The sequence below is a fragment of the Petromyzon marinus genome, chromosome 54 (assembly GCF_048934315.1).
Source record: "Petromyzon marinus isolate PM22_M1 ecotype Great Lakes invasive population chromosome 54, UKy_Petmar_22M1.pri1.0, whole genome shotgun sequence".
In the NCBI taxonomy this organism is placed as follows: Eukaryota; Metazoa; Chordata; class Hyperoartia; order Petromyzontiformes; family Petromyzontidae; genus Petromyzon; species Petromyzon marinus.
This window is the reverse complement of record NC_133720.1, coordinates 6,418,949-6,435,181: the sequence shown is the minus strand read 5'-3', so window position 1 is coordinate 6,435,181 and position 16,233 is coordinate 6,418,949. Positions and strand designations below refer to the sequence as shown.

Here is a 16,233-nt window from a genome sequence, read left to right as displayed (position 1 = left end):
CATACACAGACGCGCGCGTGTGTGCGCGGGCTATTGACCAGTGGTCGTGACGTTCCGGCATTTGGGAATGCGAGCCCAGTGTCTGTCCTGACAAAGGCCTCGCTCCGCACAGTCGTAATGGGAATCTTGGCAGGGCTTTTCACGTTCATTATCACGTCGACTCTTGAAAAACACGATAATGAGCACAGCGTGGTAATGAGCGCATGTGTAAGTGCGTGAGAGAATGTGTGCGTCGGTGCGTGTTCGTGCGTGCGTGTGTGCTTGTGTGTGAACACACACACACAGCGTGTACGGACTGTGATTCGGTGTGTTTGTGTTGTAGCTGAGCGGTGGCTCGGCGGTCAGCGCCACGCTGCGCTACACCAACACCGGTGACGATTTTCTGAACCGATCTCGGGGCCTCCCCTCGGTTGACTCTGCTTCAAATGAGTACCTGGTGTGCGGCGCGTAGTAAACATCGCCACTCGGGGAGACAAAAACGGCCGGGCGTGGTTGCTGGCCACCCCGCCCCCCTCGTGTGCCGTGCCGGGCCTTCATCGGTGCTGCTCGCTAACAGCACTTAGCCCCAAAGGTCCGTTGAGGCTATACCAGGTACTCATTTGAGGCTGAGTCGACCTGGGGAGGCCCAGGAGCGATTTAGTTAATCGTCACTGGTTTTGGCCGCCACAAAGATCAAAGATCCCCCATATAGCCTGAACAGACTGTAGGGGCAAGTGCTGTTAGCGAGCACCTATAAAGGCCGGAACGGTACACGAGGGGGTGGGTGGCCAGCACCACGCCCGACCGCCTTTGTCTCCCTAGTGGCAATGTTTACACACCGCACCAGGTACTCATTTGAGGCTGAGTCGACCTAGGGGAGGCCCGGGACCGGTTCAGATAATCGTCACTGGTGTTGGCCGTGAGCGGGAATCGAACCCGGGTCGCCAGGTTCACAGCGCAGCGCGCTAACCGCTACACTACCGCTCCCCGCCACACACACACACACGCGCGTGAATACCTCCACACGCACGCACACCGGAGCGTGGCGGTAGATCTCGCGGCATCCGCGCGCCGTCTGCCGGGAGACGCCTCTCCGCGCCCGTCGCCGTGTTTGTTTTGGCGGCCGCGCGACGTGACGGCGTCGTGGGAATGGATTCACCGTCCATCAAGATGCCACCGTGGACAAAGCCACCGATGCCGCCACCGGCACCGTCTCGCCGCATCTCGTCATCGCTACCACCGCTCCCTGCCCTCCACCAAATCCCACGGCCGCTGCGCGGTGGAAGCAGCGACTGCCACGGTCTGACCCCGGCAGTCTCCCGGCACGTGGTGTTAGACAGACTCGCTCGTAGAGCCACAGACTCGCACAGAGAGACACAAACTCACTCAGAGACTCGTACAGAGGCCCACAGACTCGAACAGAGACCCGCAAACTCACACAGAGACCCAAAGACACCCCGCCCCACCGCCCTATCCTGCACACGCGTCCCGCCCAGCGCAACCATTTTGGCTGATCACATCCACAACATTCGGCATCCCGAGCCCACGTTCTCTCCCCGACGCCTCTCTCTCTCTCTCCTGTCTTCTTGCCACGGGAATCCCCCCGACACCTGCGCTCGAATCCCAGCGGTTTCTTTTGGTGCTGCAGTGGGGCTCGGTGAAGTCGCCCCACAGGCATCGAGCGCCACTTCGCCCGTGGCCTGTGGGGGAGGGGGAGTTGGTGGGGGGGGGTTTCCAGCCTTCGTGAGATGCAGGATGAGGGAGGGCGGCCGCCGTGTTTGTTTTTCAAAGGGGGTCCCGAGTAACCGCTTTACGGTTTTGAATCGACCAGCCGAGAGCTCCGACGAATCGCTCCCCCGCCCGCCCGCCGGCCCGCCCGCCCGCCCACCCCCTCCCCCCGCCCGCCCCAAGCTCCAGAGCTGTCCTGTACTTCTATGCTCCCGCCTCTTGTGTTCCCCTTGCCGCCACCCACCGGGGGCAGGATGCCTACTGTGCCGTCCGACGCGACGACTTGTATGTCGAACTTCTTACGCGCCGTAGGTAGCCAAACCGTGCTAATCAGAGGTGCGGGGGGAAGGACAACAAACTAAACACAATACTAATTTCTAAAGAAATTAGCAAAAAATCTAGACGATTTTAAAGTGCATAGATCCAGTGGCTTCCTAATATGGGAAGGAAGAGCGTTCCAGACGGCCGCAGAAGCGCATCTGAACGCGCCGCTCGATGCGGGTGACCGTCTTTGTTCGATGGCTGAGCCAATTGCCGCTCCCGCTGCTGCTGCCGCTCCCGCTGCTGCTGCTGCTGCTGCTGCGAGGATGAACGGTGGCGTTGTTGACACCGCCGCCTCTGCCACTCCCCCCGCAGGCGCTGAAGAAGATGCAGGGCGGTGGCGGCGGCGACGGAAATCAAGCGTCGCCCACCTCCTGCGAGCTCAACGAGCTGCAGCACCTGGACTGGGTGAGAGGCTCGCCGCTAGGGGTCGTTACGGGGTGAGGGGAGGGGGGTTGGTGGGGGGGGGGTCACCCGGTAGTCAAAGCCGTGGGGTCGTAGTCGGGGCCGTAGTGGGGTCGTGGAATCCCTGAGCTGGCTCGGGGTTTGACCTCGCCGTGGATTAACAGAGCGTCGGGGTTCCACTGCCAGCGGCTCTTCGCTCGACCCCAATCGCCCACAACCTCCAGGACCCCCCTCCCCAACCCCACCTCTGACCCCTGAACCCCATGTGCCCTTCTCTAACACCCGCACCATGTAATCCCCCCCCCTGACTAGCATGTGCCACCCTCTTTGAACCTTCCATATACCACCCCCTGTGACCCCCGACCCCCACGTGCCACCCCCTGTGACCCCCGACCCCCACGTGCCACCCCTTCTAACCCAGGTGTGCCGCCACCCCCCTGACCCTCTCCTCCCACCAAGTAACCCCCTCTGACCTCCATGTGCCCCCTCCACCATGTGCTGACCCCTGACCCCCGGTTTGCCGCCTCCCCCACCCACCCCCCGCGGCCCCCTCCTGTAGGCCCGCCTGTGGGGCCAGGTGATGCGCGAGCTCCGTCACGGCGTGAAGCTCAAGAAGGTGGCGGCCATGCGTCCCTACAGCGGCCTGCCCATCGAGTTCCAGTTCACGCCCTACGAGATGCTCATGGACGACATCCGCGCCAAGCGATACAACCTGCGCAAGGTCATGGTAGGGGACATGGTACGGCCTGACTACCCCATCCATCCACCACCCCCAACCACCCACCCCTACGTCCCCTCACGGGGAGGGTGGAATGGTATGGCCCGATTACCCCATCCATCCACCACCCCAACCATCCACCCCTACGCCCCCTCACGGGGAGGGTGGATTGGTATGGCCCGATTACCCCATTCATCCATCCATTCCTGCATTGCTGCCTCGGGGGATCGATAAATTGGTAGGGGCCAACTTACCCCACCTATCCACGCCTGCCCCTGAGGGAAGGGTAAAATGGTGAGGCCCAAGTACCCCATCCATCCGTTGTTGCATTGGGGGGGAATAAATTGGTAGGGGCCAACTACCCCATCTTTTTACCTCCTGGGGAAGAAAATGGTATGGCCCGTTTAACCTCATCTGTTCATCCATTCCTACATGAGCGGGAAGGAAGGTGGATAATAATGGCACGGCCAGACTCCCACATTTGACTGTCCACCCACCCCCTCGCCAGGTATGGCTGGGTTAATTCACCCGTCTCCCTCGTTTCGGTGAAGCGATGGAGCCCAGAGGCACTGCAGTATACTAAACGGTTTCCCGATGGCGTTGTGATGCGCGGCGTCACACGCCATCTCGCCGTGCATCTTGGAGCGTAACGTTACACCGCTGCACGGCTGATTTTAAGGCGACGCTCCCGAGGGGGAGCGTCCTCACCGGATCGCCGCCACCACCACCACCACCATCATTGTCGTTTGTTTTTCACACCGCGCCTCCCGTACGGTACGTCTCGGGCCATCCCGCAGCGTGTGCATGGTTCTTCTTCCTTGCTTGTTGCTCTGTGCGCTCACCGTGTGTGCCCGCGGTCTTCCCTCCCCCACCCCACGTCCCTTGCCGTCACCGCCGCCAGGTGAACGGAGACATCCCCTCACGGGTGCGGAAGAGCGCGCACGACGTCATCCTGGAGTTCATCCGCTCGCGGCCGCCACTTAACCCCGTGAGTTGGCCCTCCGTGTGTGTACGTGAGTGTTAAACCGCTGTCGCACCGCGGGCTAATCGGAGGTGCGGGGGGGAAGGAGAACAAACCGAACGTTCTGACCCCCCCACCTCCCACTCCGACTACCACCTCTGACTCCCCCTCCCCGCAGCAACCTAGTCTGTACACCAGTGTACACACACACACACCAGTGTACACACACACACCAGTGTACACACACACACCAGTGTACACACACACCAGTGTACACACACACACACACCAGTGTATACGCACACACACACACACACCAGTGTACACGCACACACACACACCAGTGTACACACACACCAGTGTACACGCACACACACACCAGTGTACACGCACACACACACCAGTGTACACGCACACACACACCAGTGTACACACACACACACACCAGTGTACACGCACACACACACCAGTGTACACACACAATAGTGTACACACACATACACTAGTGTACACACACACACACCAGTGTACACACACATACTAGTGTACAGATGCACACTAGTGTACGCGCTAGTGTGTGTCTGTACACCAGCGCTATGAACCTCGCGAACACGGCCAACACCAATGACGATTGTTTGAACCGGTCCTGGGCCTCCCCTAGGTCGACTCAGCCTCAAATGAGTACCTGGTGCTGTGTGTAAACATCGTCACTAGGGAGACAAAGGCGGTCGGGCGTGGTGCTGGCCACCCACCCCCTCGTGTGCCGTGCCGACCTTCGTAGGTGCTCGCTAACAGCACTTGCCCCGAGAAAATGTTAAGGCTTTACGGGGGATCTTTGTCTTTTGTTTGTGCTCGTAGGTCGCGTTCCGGAAGCTACGCGAGACCCCGGAGCGACCCCGCAGTCTCCACGAGCAGATGCTGGACGAGATCCGCACGGACCGCAAGCTGCGGTCCGTCTCGCCCGTCCCGCCACAGCCCTGCCGGATCGGTGCGCGCACTCACCACTCGCTCACCACTCGCTCACCACTCGCTCACCACTCACCACTCGCTCACCACTCGCTTACTACTCGTTTACTGCTCACTTACTACTCGCTCACCGCTCGCTCGCTCACCGCTCACCACTCACTACTCGCTCGCTCACCACTAGCTTACTACTCGCTCACCACTCGCTCACCACTCGCTTATTACTTGCTCACCACTCACTACTCGCTCACCACTCGCTTACTACTCGCTTACTGCTCGCTCGCTCACCGCTCGCTCGCTCACCACTCACTTACTAGTCGCTCACCACTCACTTACTAGTCGCTCACCACTCGCTTACTAGTCGCTCACCACTCGCTCGCTCACCACTCACTCGCTCACCACTCACTTACTACTCGCTCACCACTCGCTCGCTCACCACTCGCTTACTACTCGCTCACCACTCGCTCGCTCACCCCCGCGCTCACTCCGCCGCCCACTCACTCCCACCATCAACACCCCTCCCCCCCACCATCCTTACAATCCCTCTGCGCCCGCCTCCCATCCCACGCGTCTTCGTTTACTTTGACGACCGTTGTCATCCTTGGTTCTATTTTTTGTCCCTGCGTGTCCGTGTGTGTGTGTGCGCGTGCATGTGTGTGCGTGTGTGCGCGTGCGTGTGCGTGTGTGACCCGGTACACCCCTGCCCCCTCCCCAGCCCTGAGACCCCTTAGCATGTCACAGAGCTTTGACCTGGCAGGTACAGTACCAGCTGACCCCCCCTCCCCCCCGCCACGTGACCCCTTTGTCACCGGCCGACCCCGCTTGCTCGCTCCCTCGCTTTGCTCTCTCTCCACATGCACGCCCGCCCTCCGCTTGCGCCGACGCAATCGTGATTGTGTGCGCCCTCCGAATACCGGTTCTCTCCTTGAAGGCCACAAATGAATAGATGAATACTACTGTACGCATCCTGTTGTCAATCCACTGCTGGATGAAGGTCCCGCCCCCGCCACCACGACGGGCGCCCTGTCGGGTCGTAGGGGGTTGTTCAGCCATACTTCACCACGCTAGTCGGCGCGGGGTTGTTGAAGGCGGTGAGGACGGGTTGCCCGCCGGTGTTACCCAGGTCTGGTACCGGTCTGGCTGAGTTGAGCTTCGCTGCGGTGACGGGGCGATGATGAGGAGGAGGAGGAGGGGGAGGCCCAGCGCTGAGTTAGAGGAGGGACACGGCCAAAGTTTGGTCTGCATTAGGGAAGGTGGCGGCCCCAGCAACCGCCTGGACAACCCGATCGCTCCTCCACTAGCCTCACCCCAAACACGAACCCGACCCCTAACACCGACCCCTAACACCGACCCCCTAACCCCGACCCCAGGGGTACACATAGGGTCAGGGGAACAAATGTTTGCAGGTTGAACTAATTTGAATTCCTGTGATGAAACAAATCTTCAAGGAAACCAATATTCGCCTGGCTTCCGTGTGTGTCGGCATGGCCGTGTCTTACCTCGCTACTGGCTGTGTCTGTGCCTGGCTACTGGCTGTGTCTGTGCCTCGTTCCTGGCTGTGTCTGTGCATCGTTCCTGGCTGTGTCTGTGCCTCGTTCCTGGCTGTGTCTATGCCTGGCTACTGGCTGTGTCTGTGCCTGTCTACTGGCTGTGTCTGTGCCTCGTTCCTGGCTGTGTCTGTGCCTCGCTACTGGCTGTGTCTGTGCCTTGCTACTGGCCGTGTCTGTGCCTGTCTACTGGCTGTGTCTGTGCCTCATTCCTGGCTGTGTCTGTGCCTGGCTACTGGCTGTGTCTGTGCCTCGCTACTGGCCGTGTCTGTGACTGGCTACTGGCTGTGTCTGTGCCTCGTTCCTGGCTGTGCCTGTGCGTCGTGTTTGGCTGTGTCTGTGCCTCGTGTTTGGCTGTGTCTGTGCCTCGTGTTTGGCCGTGTCTGTGCCTCGTTCCTGGCTGTGTCTGTGCCTCGTTCCTGGCCGTGTCTGTGCCTCGTTCCTGGCCGTGTCTGTGCCTCGTTACTGGCTGTGTCTGTGCCTCGTTCCTGGCTGTGCCTGTGCGTCGTGTTTGGCTGTGTCTGTGCCTCGTTCCTGGCTGTGTCTGTGCCTCGCTACTGGCCGTGTCTGTGCCTCGCTACTGGCTGTGTCTGTGCCTCGTTCCTGGCCGTGTCTGTGCCTCGTTCCTGGCTGTGTCTGTGCCTGGCTACTGGCTGTGTATGTGCCTGGCTACTGGCTGTGTCTGTGCCTGGCTACTGGCTGTGTCTGTGCCTCGTTCCTGGCTGTGTCTGTGCCTGGCTACTGGCCGTGTCTGTTCCTGGCTACTGGCTGTGTCTGTGCATCGCTACTGGCTGTGTCTGTGCCTCGTTCCTGGCTGTGTCTGTGCCTCGTTCCTGGCCGTGTCTGTGCGTACGCGAGCGAGGGCGGGACAGTTGGCAGTGGAGCCGTCACGGCCGCGGGACGCCCAGGCCAGACCTTGGTGCTACAAGGCCCAGATCTGTCGGCCGAGCCTGAAATTTCCCTGTGCCGTGACCATCCCGCGGTGACACCGAGGCGCGCTCCCCCCCACCCCACCATCCCACGCTTCTGTGCCGTCGTGGTGATGCCGCCGTGTTGCCGGTGTTGCCGTAGTGGTGTTGCCGTAGTGGTGTTGCCGTTGCGTTGCCATAGTGATGTTACCATAGTGATGTTACCAGTGGTGTTACCGTATTGGTGTTACCATAGCGGTGTTGCTGTAGTAGTGTTCGTACGTGTGGGTGTGTGCGTGTGTGTTCGTGCGTGTGGGTGTGTGTGTGTGTGCGTGTGTGTGGGTGTGTGTGCGTGTGTGTTCGTGCGTGTGTGCGTGTGTGCGTGTGTGCGTGTGGGTGTGTGTGGGTGTGTGCGTGTGTGTGGGTGTGTGTGGGTGTGTGTGTGTGTGCGTGTGGGTGTGTGTGCGGGTGTGTGTGGGTGTGCGGGTGTGTGTGTGTGTGGGTGTGTGTGTGTGTGTGGGTGTGTGTGCGGGTGTGTGCGTGCGTGTCGTGGGCAGACATCGACACTCCGGAAGGGCGCTGCGTCCGCAAGAAGAAGCTGCTGCTGAAGGCGCCAACGCTGGCGGAGATGGAGGCAGAGTTTGAGGTGCGGTGGTACCGGCAGCACCAGCAGCACCACCACCACACCACCACCACCAAAGCACCACCAGTACCAGCACCACTACCACCAGCAGTAGCACCAGCAGCATGAGTTGGTTGCCAGTCTGTGCGCTTTGGTGAGCGCTGCGACTGTGCGTGCTTGCTTGCTTGCGTGTGTGTGCCTGTGTGTGTGCCTGTGTGTGTTGGGGGGAGCGGTAGTGTAGCGGTTAGCGCTACGTTGCGCTACAAACCTGGCGACCCGGGTTCGATTCCCGCTCACTGCCAACACCAGTGACGATTATCTGAACCGGTCCCGGGCCTCCCCGAGGTCGACTCAGCCTCAAATGAGTACCTGGTGCAGTGTGTAAACATTGCCACTAGGGAGACAAAGGTGGTCGGGCGTGGTGCTGGCTTCCCACCCCCTCGTGTAACGTTCCGGCCTTCATAGGTGCTCGCTAACAGCACTTGCCCCTGCAGTCTGTTAAGGCTATATGGGGGATCTTTGTCTTTGCCTGTGTGTGCGTGCGTGTGCCTGTGTGTGCGTGCGTGTGCCTGTGTGTGCGTGCGTGTGCTTGTGTGTGCGTGCGTGTGCCTGTGTCTGCGTGTGTGTGCGTGTGCCTGTGCGTGTGCCTGTGTGTGCGTGTGTGCGTGCGTGTGCATGCGTGTGCGTGCGTGTGCCTGTGTGTGTGCGTGCGTGCGTGTGCGTGCGTGTGTGCGTGTGTGTGCGTGTGTGTGCGTGTGCGTGCGTGTGTGTGTGTGTGCCTGCGTGTGTGTGCCTGTGTGTGCGTGTGTGCGTGCCTGTGTGTGTGTGCGTGCGTGTGTGTGTGCAGGAGGAGCAGGAGGAGGGCAACCTAGACGGCGCCGGGACACCGGACTACCTGGGCGACATCGCGCCTCTCCTGCGCGACGCGGGGCCCCGGGGTGAGCACCACCGCGGCGCCAGGTCGCGTGTGCGCGAGGCCACAACCGCGCCGGGATGCATGAGGTTTGGGAGGAGAGGTGCGGTGGGGGGGGTTGGAGGTGGGCTCGGGGGGGGAACGGAGGCCCCCGGGGACTTGTGGCCTTGACCGGGGCGGCCGCCAAACCAACCGAAGTACAACACGGAGCGGGGGCGGTGCCGCGGTATAAACATTGGGATCCCCCCCCCCCCACCACCCGCCTCACCCGCTCCCCCCCCACCCCCGTCCCTCCCCCCACACTGCCGGCGCCCGCAGACCGGCGCTCGCTGCACCTGAGCTTCATGCCGGTGTCGTCGACGCCGCAGCCGGAGCGCCGCGTGCCAGGACCGCGGCGACACTCCATCGAGAAGGAGACGCCGACCAGCACGGCGGCACGAGAGTTCCCACGTGCCGTGCGCCAGGACTCGCGCTCGCTGGTGAGAGACGGCGCCACCGACGCCGGCCACCGTCACAACACCACCGCCACCACACGGCCACCGTCGCAACTTCACCATCGCCATCGCAACACCAACACCACCGTCACATCGGGGCCACCACCAGCACAACACCGGCACCACGGCCACAACGCCTCTGCGACGACAATCGGCATCGCCAGTGCAACTAGTACCACCACAACCACCGCAACCACCGCAACCACCGGCATCGCCATCACCACCACGGCAACCATTGCACGGGCTACCTCCAACACCACCAACGCAGCCACCACCGGCATCACCACAAAAACCACTGCCGCCAGCCAGTACTTCAACCGTCACAGTCGGCCCCACTGCCGTCGCCGCCCGCACCGGCACAACCACCGGGTGGCGTTGCCGGCGCTTGACGATTTGAGAGATCGCCGTGTGCCGTGAGCTCCCCGGAGCGCGTCCCCGTGCGTGTGTGTCCCTCGTGTCGTGTTCCATCATCGTTGTCGTGTCCTCCGCCCCGTTGGCCTCCCTCGCGAGTCGCCACCGTCAGCTCCTCGTCGTCACCTACCACGGTAAAGCCACCGCCGCCACCACTCCACGACCTTCGCCATCGCCACCGCCGCTATCACCACGATCACCGCCACCCACGACCACATGAACACCACCACCCACGACCACCGCCACCACTCCACGACCTTCGCCATCGCCACCACCGCTATCACCGCCATCACCACCACCCACGACCATCGCCACCACTCCACGACCTTCGCCATCGCCACCACCGCTATCACCGCCATCACCGCCACCCACGACCACATGAACACCACCACCCACGACCACCGCCACCACTCCACGACCGCCGCCCAATCGCCACCACCGCTATCACCACCCACGCCCAAGGTTTGTAGCCGCCCGGTGAGACTAGGAGCGAGGCTCGGGTTCCACGCGGTTCTCTCCGCGGTGCCACGACCGTCACAACCGCGCCGCGCGCTTGCGTCCCATTCCATGCTTCATCGCCACCCCTCCCTGCCCCCCCACCCCCGCCCCTCCTACCGAGCCCAACCTCCGGGCTACGCTCACCGCCGGCGGTGAGCGGCGGTGAGTGGCGGTGAGCGGCGGCGATCGACCCGAGATGGCCGGGGCACATGGCCCCCGCCCGCCGGCCTGCACCGCCGCCAGCGTCAACGTCCGGCGACCTCTAACCCCATTGACCGCCGGCCCCCCTCCCCTCCTCCCCCACCCACCCCCTCTCCCTACCGGTGACACCGTAGTCCTCCCCCCCCGTGGCGGCTGTGGGGGGCCCGCTGCTGGCCAGCAGTCTGTGGAGGGCCCCCCCCGCGATGGGGGCCCTGGGAACCTTCTCATGGCCCCTGGAGGTCTCGCTGCTGTGTGCGGCCGGGTTCCTCTGCAGGGCCCTGCACTTGGTTTGTTCGGACGCCCCCCAGTGGGCCCCCCTGCAGGTGTGCCCCCCCCCCCACCCTTCCTGGACCCCACCAGCCCCCCCTCTCCCCCGAATCCCTCCCCCCCCCACTCTCCCCACTGTTCCACCGTGGGGGTCGGCATTCAGGACGAACCGGGGGGGTTGAGAGAAGGGTAGGGCACAATGTGTTTTCGAGGTCGCCGTAGCGGCACCGTATGAATCTGGCATTGTGCGGAGGCTGTAGATAGAACACAAGCGGCTGCCTTCAGGCGAAGACTGACGCTCGTGTTGCGACCGAAACGCCGTGTTTTATTTTATTATTTTTTTCTTCTCCCTACGTGATGACTTTACCGAAAGAGCCGGAGAGTATGGATTCCTGCAGTCACGAAAGCTTCAAATCAAGACGGAACGCTCCCGCGACTCGCGTTTGAATTTCTCTTTTTTAATTAAATTTTGCGGAAATGTTTGCGTTTAGTTACGTTTAAGCACAAGTAGTGCAGCGCGGTGAGGTTGCGGATGAATACGGCGGCGCGGGGCGTAAGGCGAGAAGCCAGCTCTCACGCCACCTTCACCGAGCCCGAACTCCACGAGGATTACGGCAAATGGAAAATGCGTTATGTAATTAATTTCCTTTTGAAGCTTGCCAGAGTGCTGAGAGAACTCAGAGAAAACGAACCCGGGTAAAGGCAGCACAACTAAGGCACAACAAACCGGGTACGGGAGGCACAACTAAGGCACAACAAACTGGGTAGAGGCAGCACAACTAAGGCACAACAAACCGGGTAGGGTGAGGCACAACTAAGGCACAACAAACTGGGTAGAGGCAGCACAACTAAGGCACAACAAACTGGGTAGAGGCAGCACAACTAAGGCACAACAAACCGGGTAGGGTGAGGCACAACTAAGGCACAACAAACCGGGTAGAGGCAGCACAACTAAGGCACAACAAACCGGCTAGGGTGAGGCACAACTAAGGCACAACAAACTGGGTAGAGGCAGCACAACTAAGGCACAACAAACCGGGTAGGGTGAGGCACAACTATTTCTGGCTATGGGATTTTATTGTTGATTCTGGTCGGAAAATTGGTCAGTTTCCGACGTACGGAGAATTCGGGTTACGGCTCGATCTGCGGAACCCTTTCCGTAACCCGGGGACCGCCTGCATATTTAATATATGGTGAACCGGCAAGCTACTCGCAATCAGAATATTTATTTTATGCTGGAGGAATCCGACAAGCTCAAAAGCTCTTCGTCACAGATGTTACAGTAGGGGCGTGTCATAAAGCTACGAAAACAAGCAATGCGGCGAAAAGACGATCGGAGTGCAAAGTATAGGAATGGTAAGCGTATTAAGTAAAATCGGCAACAATGAACCCGTTTTAATTTGAGCAGGTGAAGCCCGCTGAGCTACCAGCTTCTTTGTCAGAAGTGACCTAGCGATCGCAAATGATAGCTCGAATAGGTAAAGCCACAGAGCACCCCCCCCCCCCCGCCCCCCATCCAGTGGTAGCCTCTACTTGTCTGTGAAGCACAGCGGTTGCCCTCACGTTAGCCCCGCGCTGCGCCCGGAGTCGGGGCTCCGAGGGTGCCGGTACGTCCTGCGAGCCGCCCCCGCGACCCCCGCGACCCCCGCCCCCCCCCCCCCATACCCCCCGATCCCTCTCCCTCCTTTGCCACCCAGCGCCCCAATCAACCGAGGGTGGACAACGCTTGCTCTCGCCCTCTCGTCCCCCGTGCTCGCCCCACCACCCCCGCTTGGCTCGCCCGCTTCGCTCTCGCCCCCGCCCCCCCTTTAACCCCCCGGGTGATTTAGCCGTTGCGGCGTCCGCACGCGTGACACGTGTGATCCCCCTCTAACCCGACGCCGCCCGCTGCTGTGTCATTATTTTTCGCTCTGTTCCTTTCCCCGTTCGCATTTTGCGTTTTGTGTTCTGGCGATCTTTTTTCTTCCACCCCCCACCCCCCACCCCCGTTTCCCTGCCGCCTTTTCTCTTGGCACGCTGCTAATCAATGCAGGAAGTCGGACCGCGACCGCCGGTCCTGCACCGTGCCGACGGAATGTTGATCATGGTAAGGGGTGCGATTTGCGGGCGTCTTGGGATCCGATCAACGCACCTCCCCCCTCCACCTCCCCCCGCCAATGTCTCTCTGTGTCCATCCGTCCGTCCATCTGTGCGTCCGTCCGTCCATCTGTGCGTCCTTCCATCTGTCCGTCCGCGCAACAACAAACAAATCCCACGATCACGCAATCGCTTCAGCCGAGCGATCAATTGGTCGCGCAATTCGCTCGTCGCGCCAGCTGCGCCCTGCACACCGCTGCACTGATTGCGCCGGCGATGGTGGCGGTGGTGGTGGTGATGGTGGTGGTGGTGATGGTGGTGGTGGTGATGGTGGTGATCGCACATTGTCCAATGCGATTGAGCCAGTCCTAACGACGTTAATGCAGCAGTAATATTCACTTATTTCACTCGGGGAAAACCACACTAACTTGAGTCCGAAGAAGCATTTTTTTAGGAGAGTCCTGCCCGCTCCGTCGTTTGGCCAACACCTCTGACATTGTGTGTGGGTAGCTGTGGAAGGCAACCAGAGAACCCGGAGGAAACCCACGCAGAACAGGGAGAGAACACACAAACTCTACACTTACACGCCACACTTACACAAACTCTACACTTACACACACGCCACACTTACACACACTCCACACTTACACACACTCCACACTTGCACACACTCCACACTTACACACTCGCCACACTTACACACACGCCACACTTACACACACGCCACACTTACACACACGCCACACTTACACACACTCCACACTTACACACACTCCACACTTACACACACTCCACACTTACACACACTCCACACTTACACACACTCCACACTTACACACACGCCACACTTACACACACGCCACACTTACACAAACTCCACACTTACACAAACGCCACACTTACACACACGCCACACTTACACAAACTCCACACTTACACAAACTCCACACTTACACAAACTCCACACTTACACGCCACACTTACACACACGCCACACTTACACACACACTCCACACTTACACAGTCACACTACAGAACAGGGAGAGAACACACAAACGCCACACTTACACACACTCCAGACTTACACACACTCCACACTTACACAAACTCCACACTTGCACACACACACTCCACACTTACACACTCCACACTTACACACAACACTTACACACACACTCCACACTTACACAGTCACACTACAGAACAGGGAGAGAACACACAAACTCCATACACACACTCCACACTTACACACACTCCACACTTACACACTTACACACACTCCACACTTACACACACTCCACACTCCACACTTACACAAACGCCACACTTACACAGTCACATTACAGAACAGGGAGAGAACACACAAACTCCTTACTTACACAAACTCCACACTTACACACTCCACACTTACACACACTCCACACTTACACACACTCCCACACACTCCACACTTACACACACTCCGCACTTACACACTCAAACTGCAGAACAGGGGAAGAACACACAAACTCCACGCAGAAAGGCACCTGAGTCAGGAATCGAACCCAGGCCCCTTGTGACTGTGAGGCTCGAGAGTTACCAGTGCGCCACTTCCCTGCAACCCCATGGAACACCTCCTCTAAGGTGTCAGACCCCCTATGCCAGACCCCCTATGCCAGACCCCCTTTGCCAGACCCCTGCTGTCAGATCCCCTTTGCTAGATCCCCTTTGTCAGAGACCCCCTTTTGCCAGACCCCTTTGCCAGGCCCCTTTTCTAGATCCCCTTTGCCAGACGCGTAAGGTCAAACCTCGTAGCTCTCGCTCCCGTAAGAGACCTTGCCGGACGATGACATCATCACGCCCGCGCTCGCTGCACCAGCCAATCGGCTGCCAGCAACGAGCATCCCACGTGGCCGGCGTGACGCCCTCGGCGTCGCCGTACGTGAAGCGACCGTTAAGACGTCGCCACGGTGCCGCTGTCGCGCTCCGTACTCTGGCCGCTAACGAGCGGGGTTGGGGTTCGATCACCGATCACCGAGCATCGTCGACGGCTCGCTGCCCCTCCCCCCGCACCCCTCCTGGGTGGCGACCGGCTCAACCCCGATTGGACAACGTACCGCCGCCACCACCGCCGCCACTTGCCATCCCCCGACCTCCGACTGCTTACGGCGCCTGGTTTGGGGCTAGTGGTGACGCACGTGTGTGTGTGTGTGTGCGTGCGTATGTCTGCTCGCGCCTGCGTGCGTGCGTGTGTGTGTGCGTGCGTCTGTGTGCGTGCATGTGTGTGCGTGCGTGCGTGTGTGTGTGCGTGCGTGTGTGTGTGTGCGTGCGTGTGTGCGTGCGTGTGCGTGCGTGCGTGCGTGTGCGTGCGTGCGTGTGTGTGTGCGTGCGTGCGTGTGTGTGTGCGTGTGTGTGTGTGTGCGTGCGTCTGTGTGCGTGCGTACTTGCGTCTGCACGCACGTACGTCTGCCTGCGTGCGCGTCTGCTTGTACGTGCGTCCGCGTGCGTGCCTGCGTGCGTGCCTGCATGCGCGCCTGCGCGCGTGCGTCTGTCCGCGCGTGCGTCAGGACGAGTTCAGCTTCCCGGTGGAGAGCCTCGCACTCACGGTGGAGGAGGTGATGCACATCCGCCAGGTGCTGGTCAAGGCCGAGCTGGAGAAGTTCCAGCAGTACAAGGAGATCTACACGGCGCTCAAGAAGGGCAAGGTGCTCGCCCATCGCGCCGACGCTGCCCTCTAGTGTGCGGGGAGGCTGGGCGGCAGCTGGGGGGTAGCTGGGGGAGGTTGGGGCAGGCCGGGGAGCGGCCGGGGGGGGGGCTGGGGTTGGCTGGGCGGCGTGACGAGAGCGAGTAGGGAGTGTGCCGAGCGTGAGCGTCGTGTCGCCCACAGATGTGCTTCTGCTGCCGCTCGAAGCGATTCTCGCTCTTCACCTGGGCCTACACCTGCCACTTCTGCAAGAGGTGGGGGGGGTTTCCTCCGTGGGGGGCGGGGCACAGGGAGGGGGGGGTGGTGGCGGAGGCGGTGATCCCTGAGCTCCGCTCTGCGGCCCCCGTTTCTTGACCGGAGTTAGATGTTTGAGATGTGCCGTGGTGATTGTCCTTGTGGTGGTTGCGATGGTTGGGGTGGTGATGGTGGTGGTGTTTAGTGTGATGGTGGGGACGGCCGTGCTGGGTGGGACAGCCGTGCTGGGTGGGACGCGTGTGCAGGATTGGGGGGGCTGAGAGCCGATAGCCAAGACCGGCAT

At 60.7% G+C, this 16,233-nt stretch overlaps 1 protein-coding gene across 8 annotated transcripts in view; it reads left to right on the top strand.

Annotated features, from left to right (window-relative positions):
- LOC116954198 (protein spire homolog 1-like) overlaps nucleotides 1-16,233 on the top strand; it is a 44,524-nt gene that overhangs the window by 20,987 nt on the left and 7,304 nt on the right. For 3 of the 8 annotated variants that reach the window (XM_076052127.1, XM_076052126.1, XM_076052125.1), the window contains exons 6-16: nucleotides 2,344-2,436; nucleotides 2,993-3,172; nucleotides 4,053-4,139; nucleotides 4,971-5,100; nucleotides 5,791-5,832; nucleotides 8,088-8,176; nucleotides 9,000-9,090; nucleotides 9,384-9,544; nucleotides 10,804-10,992; nucleotides 15,559-15,696; nucleotides 15,879-15,949. In XM_076052127.1, coding sequence (XP_075908242.1) covers nucleotides 2,344-2,436; nucleotides 2,993-3,172; nucleotides 4,053-4,139; nucleotides 4,971-5,100; nucleotides 5,791-5,832; nucleotides 8,088-8,176; nucleotides 9,000-9,090; nucleotides 9,384-9,544; nucleotides 10,804-10,992; nucleotides 15,559-15,696; nucleotides 15,879-15,949 — 1,271 coding nt within the window. Of the gene's footprint in view, nucleotides 1-2,343; nucleotides 2,437-2,992; nucleotides 3,173-4,052; nucleotides 4,140-4,970; nucleotides 5,101-5,790; nucleotides 5,833-8,087; nucleotides 8,177-8,999; nucleotides 9,091-9,383; nucleotides 9,545-10,803; nucleotides 10,993-12,968; nucleotides 13,023-15,558; nucleotides 15,697-15,878; nucleotides 15,950-16,233 lie in introns of all 8 variants that reach the window. The other 5 variants (XM_076052128.1, XM_076052131.1, XM_076052129.1 and 2 more) reach the window with 5 other exon arrangements.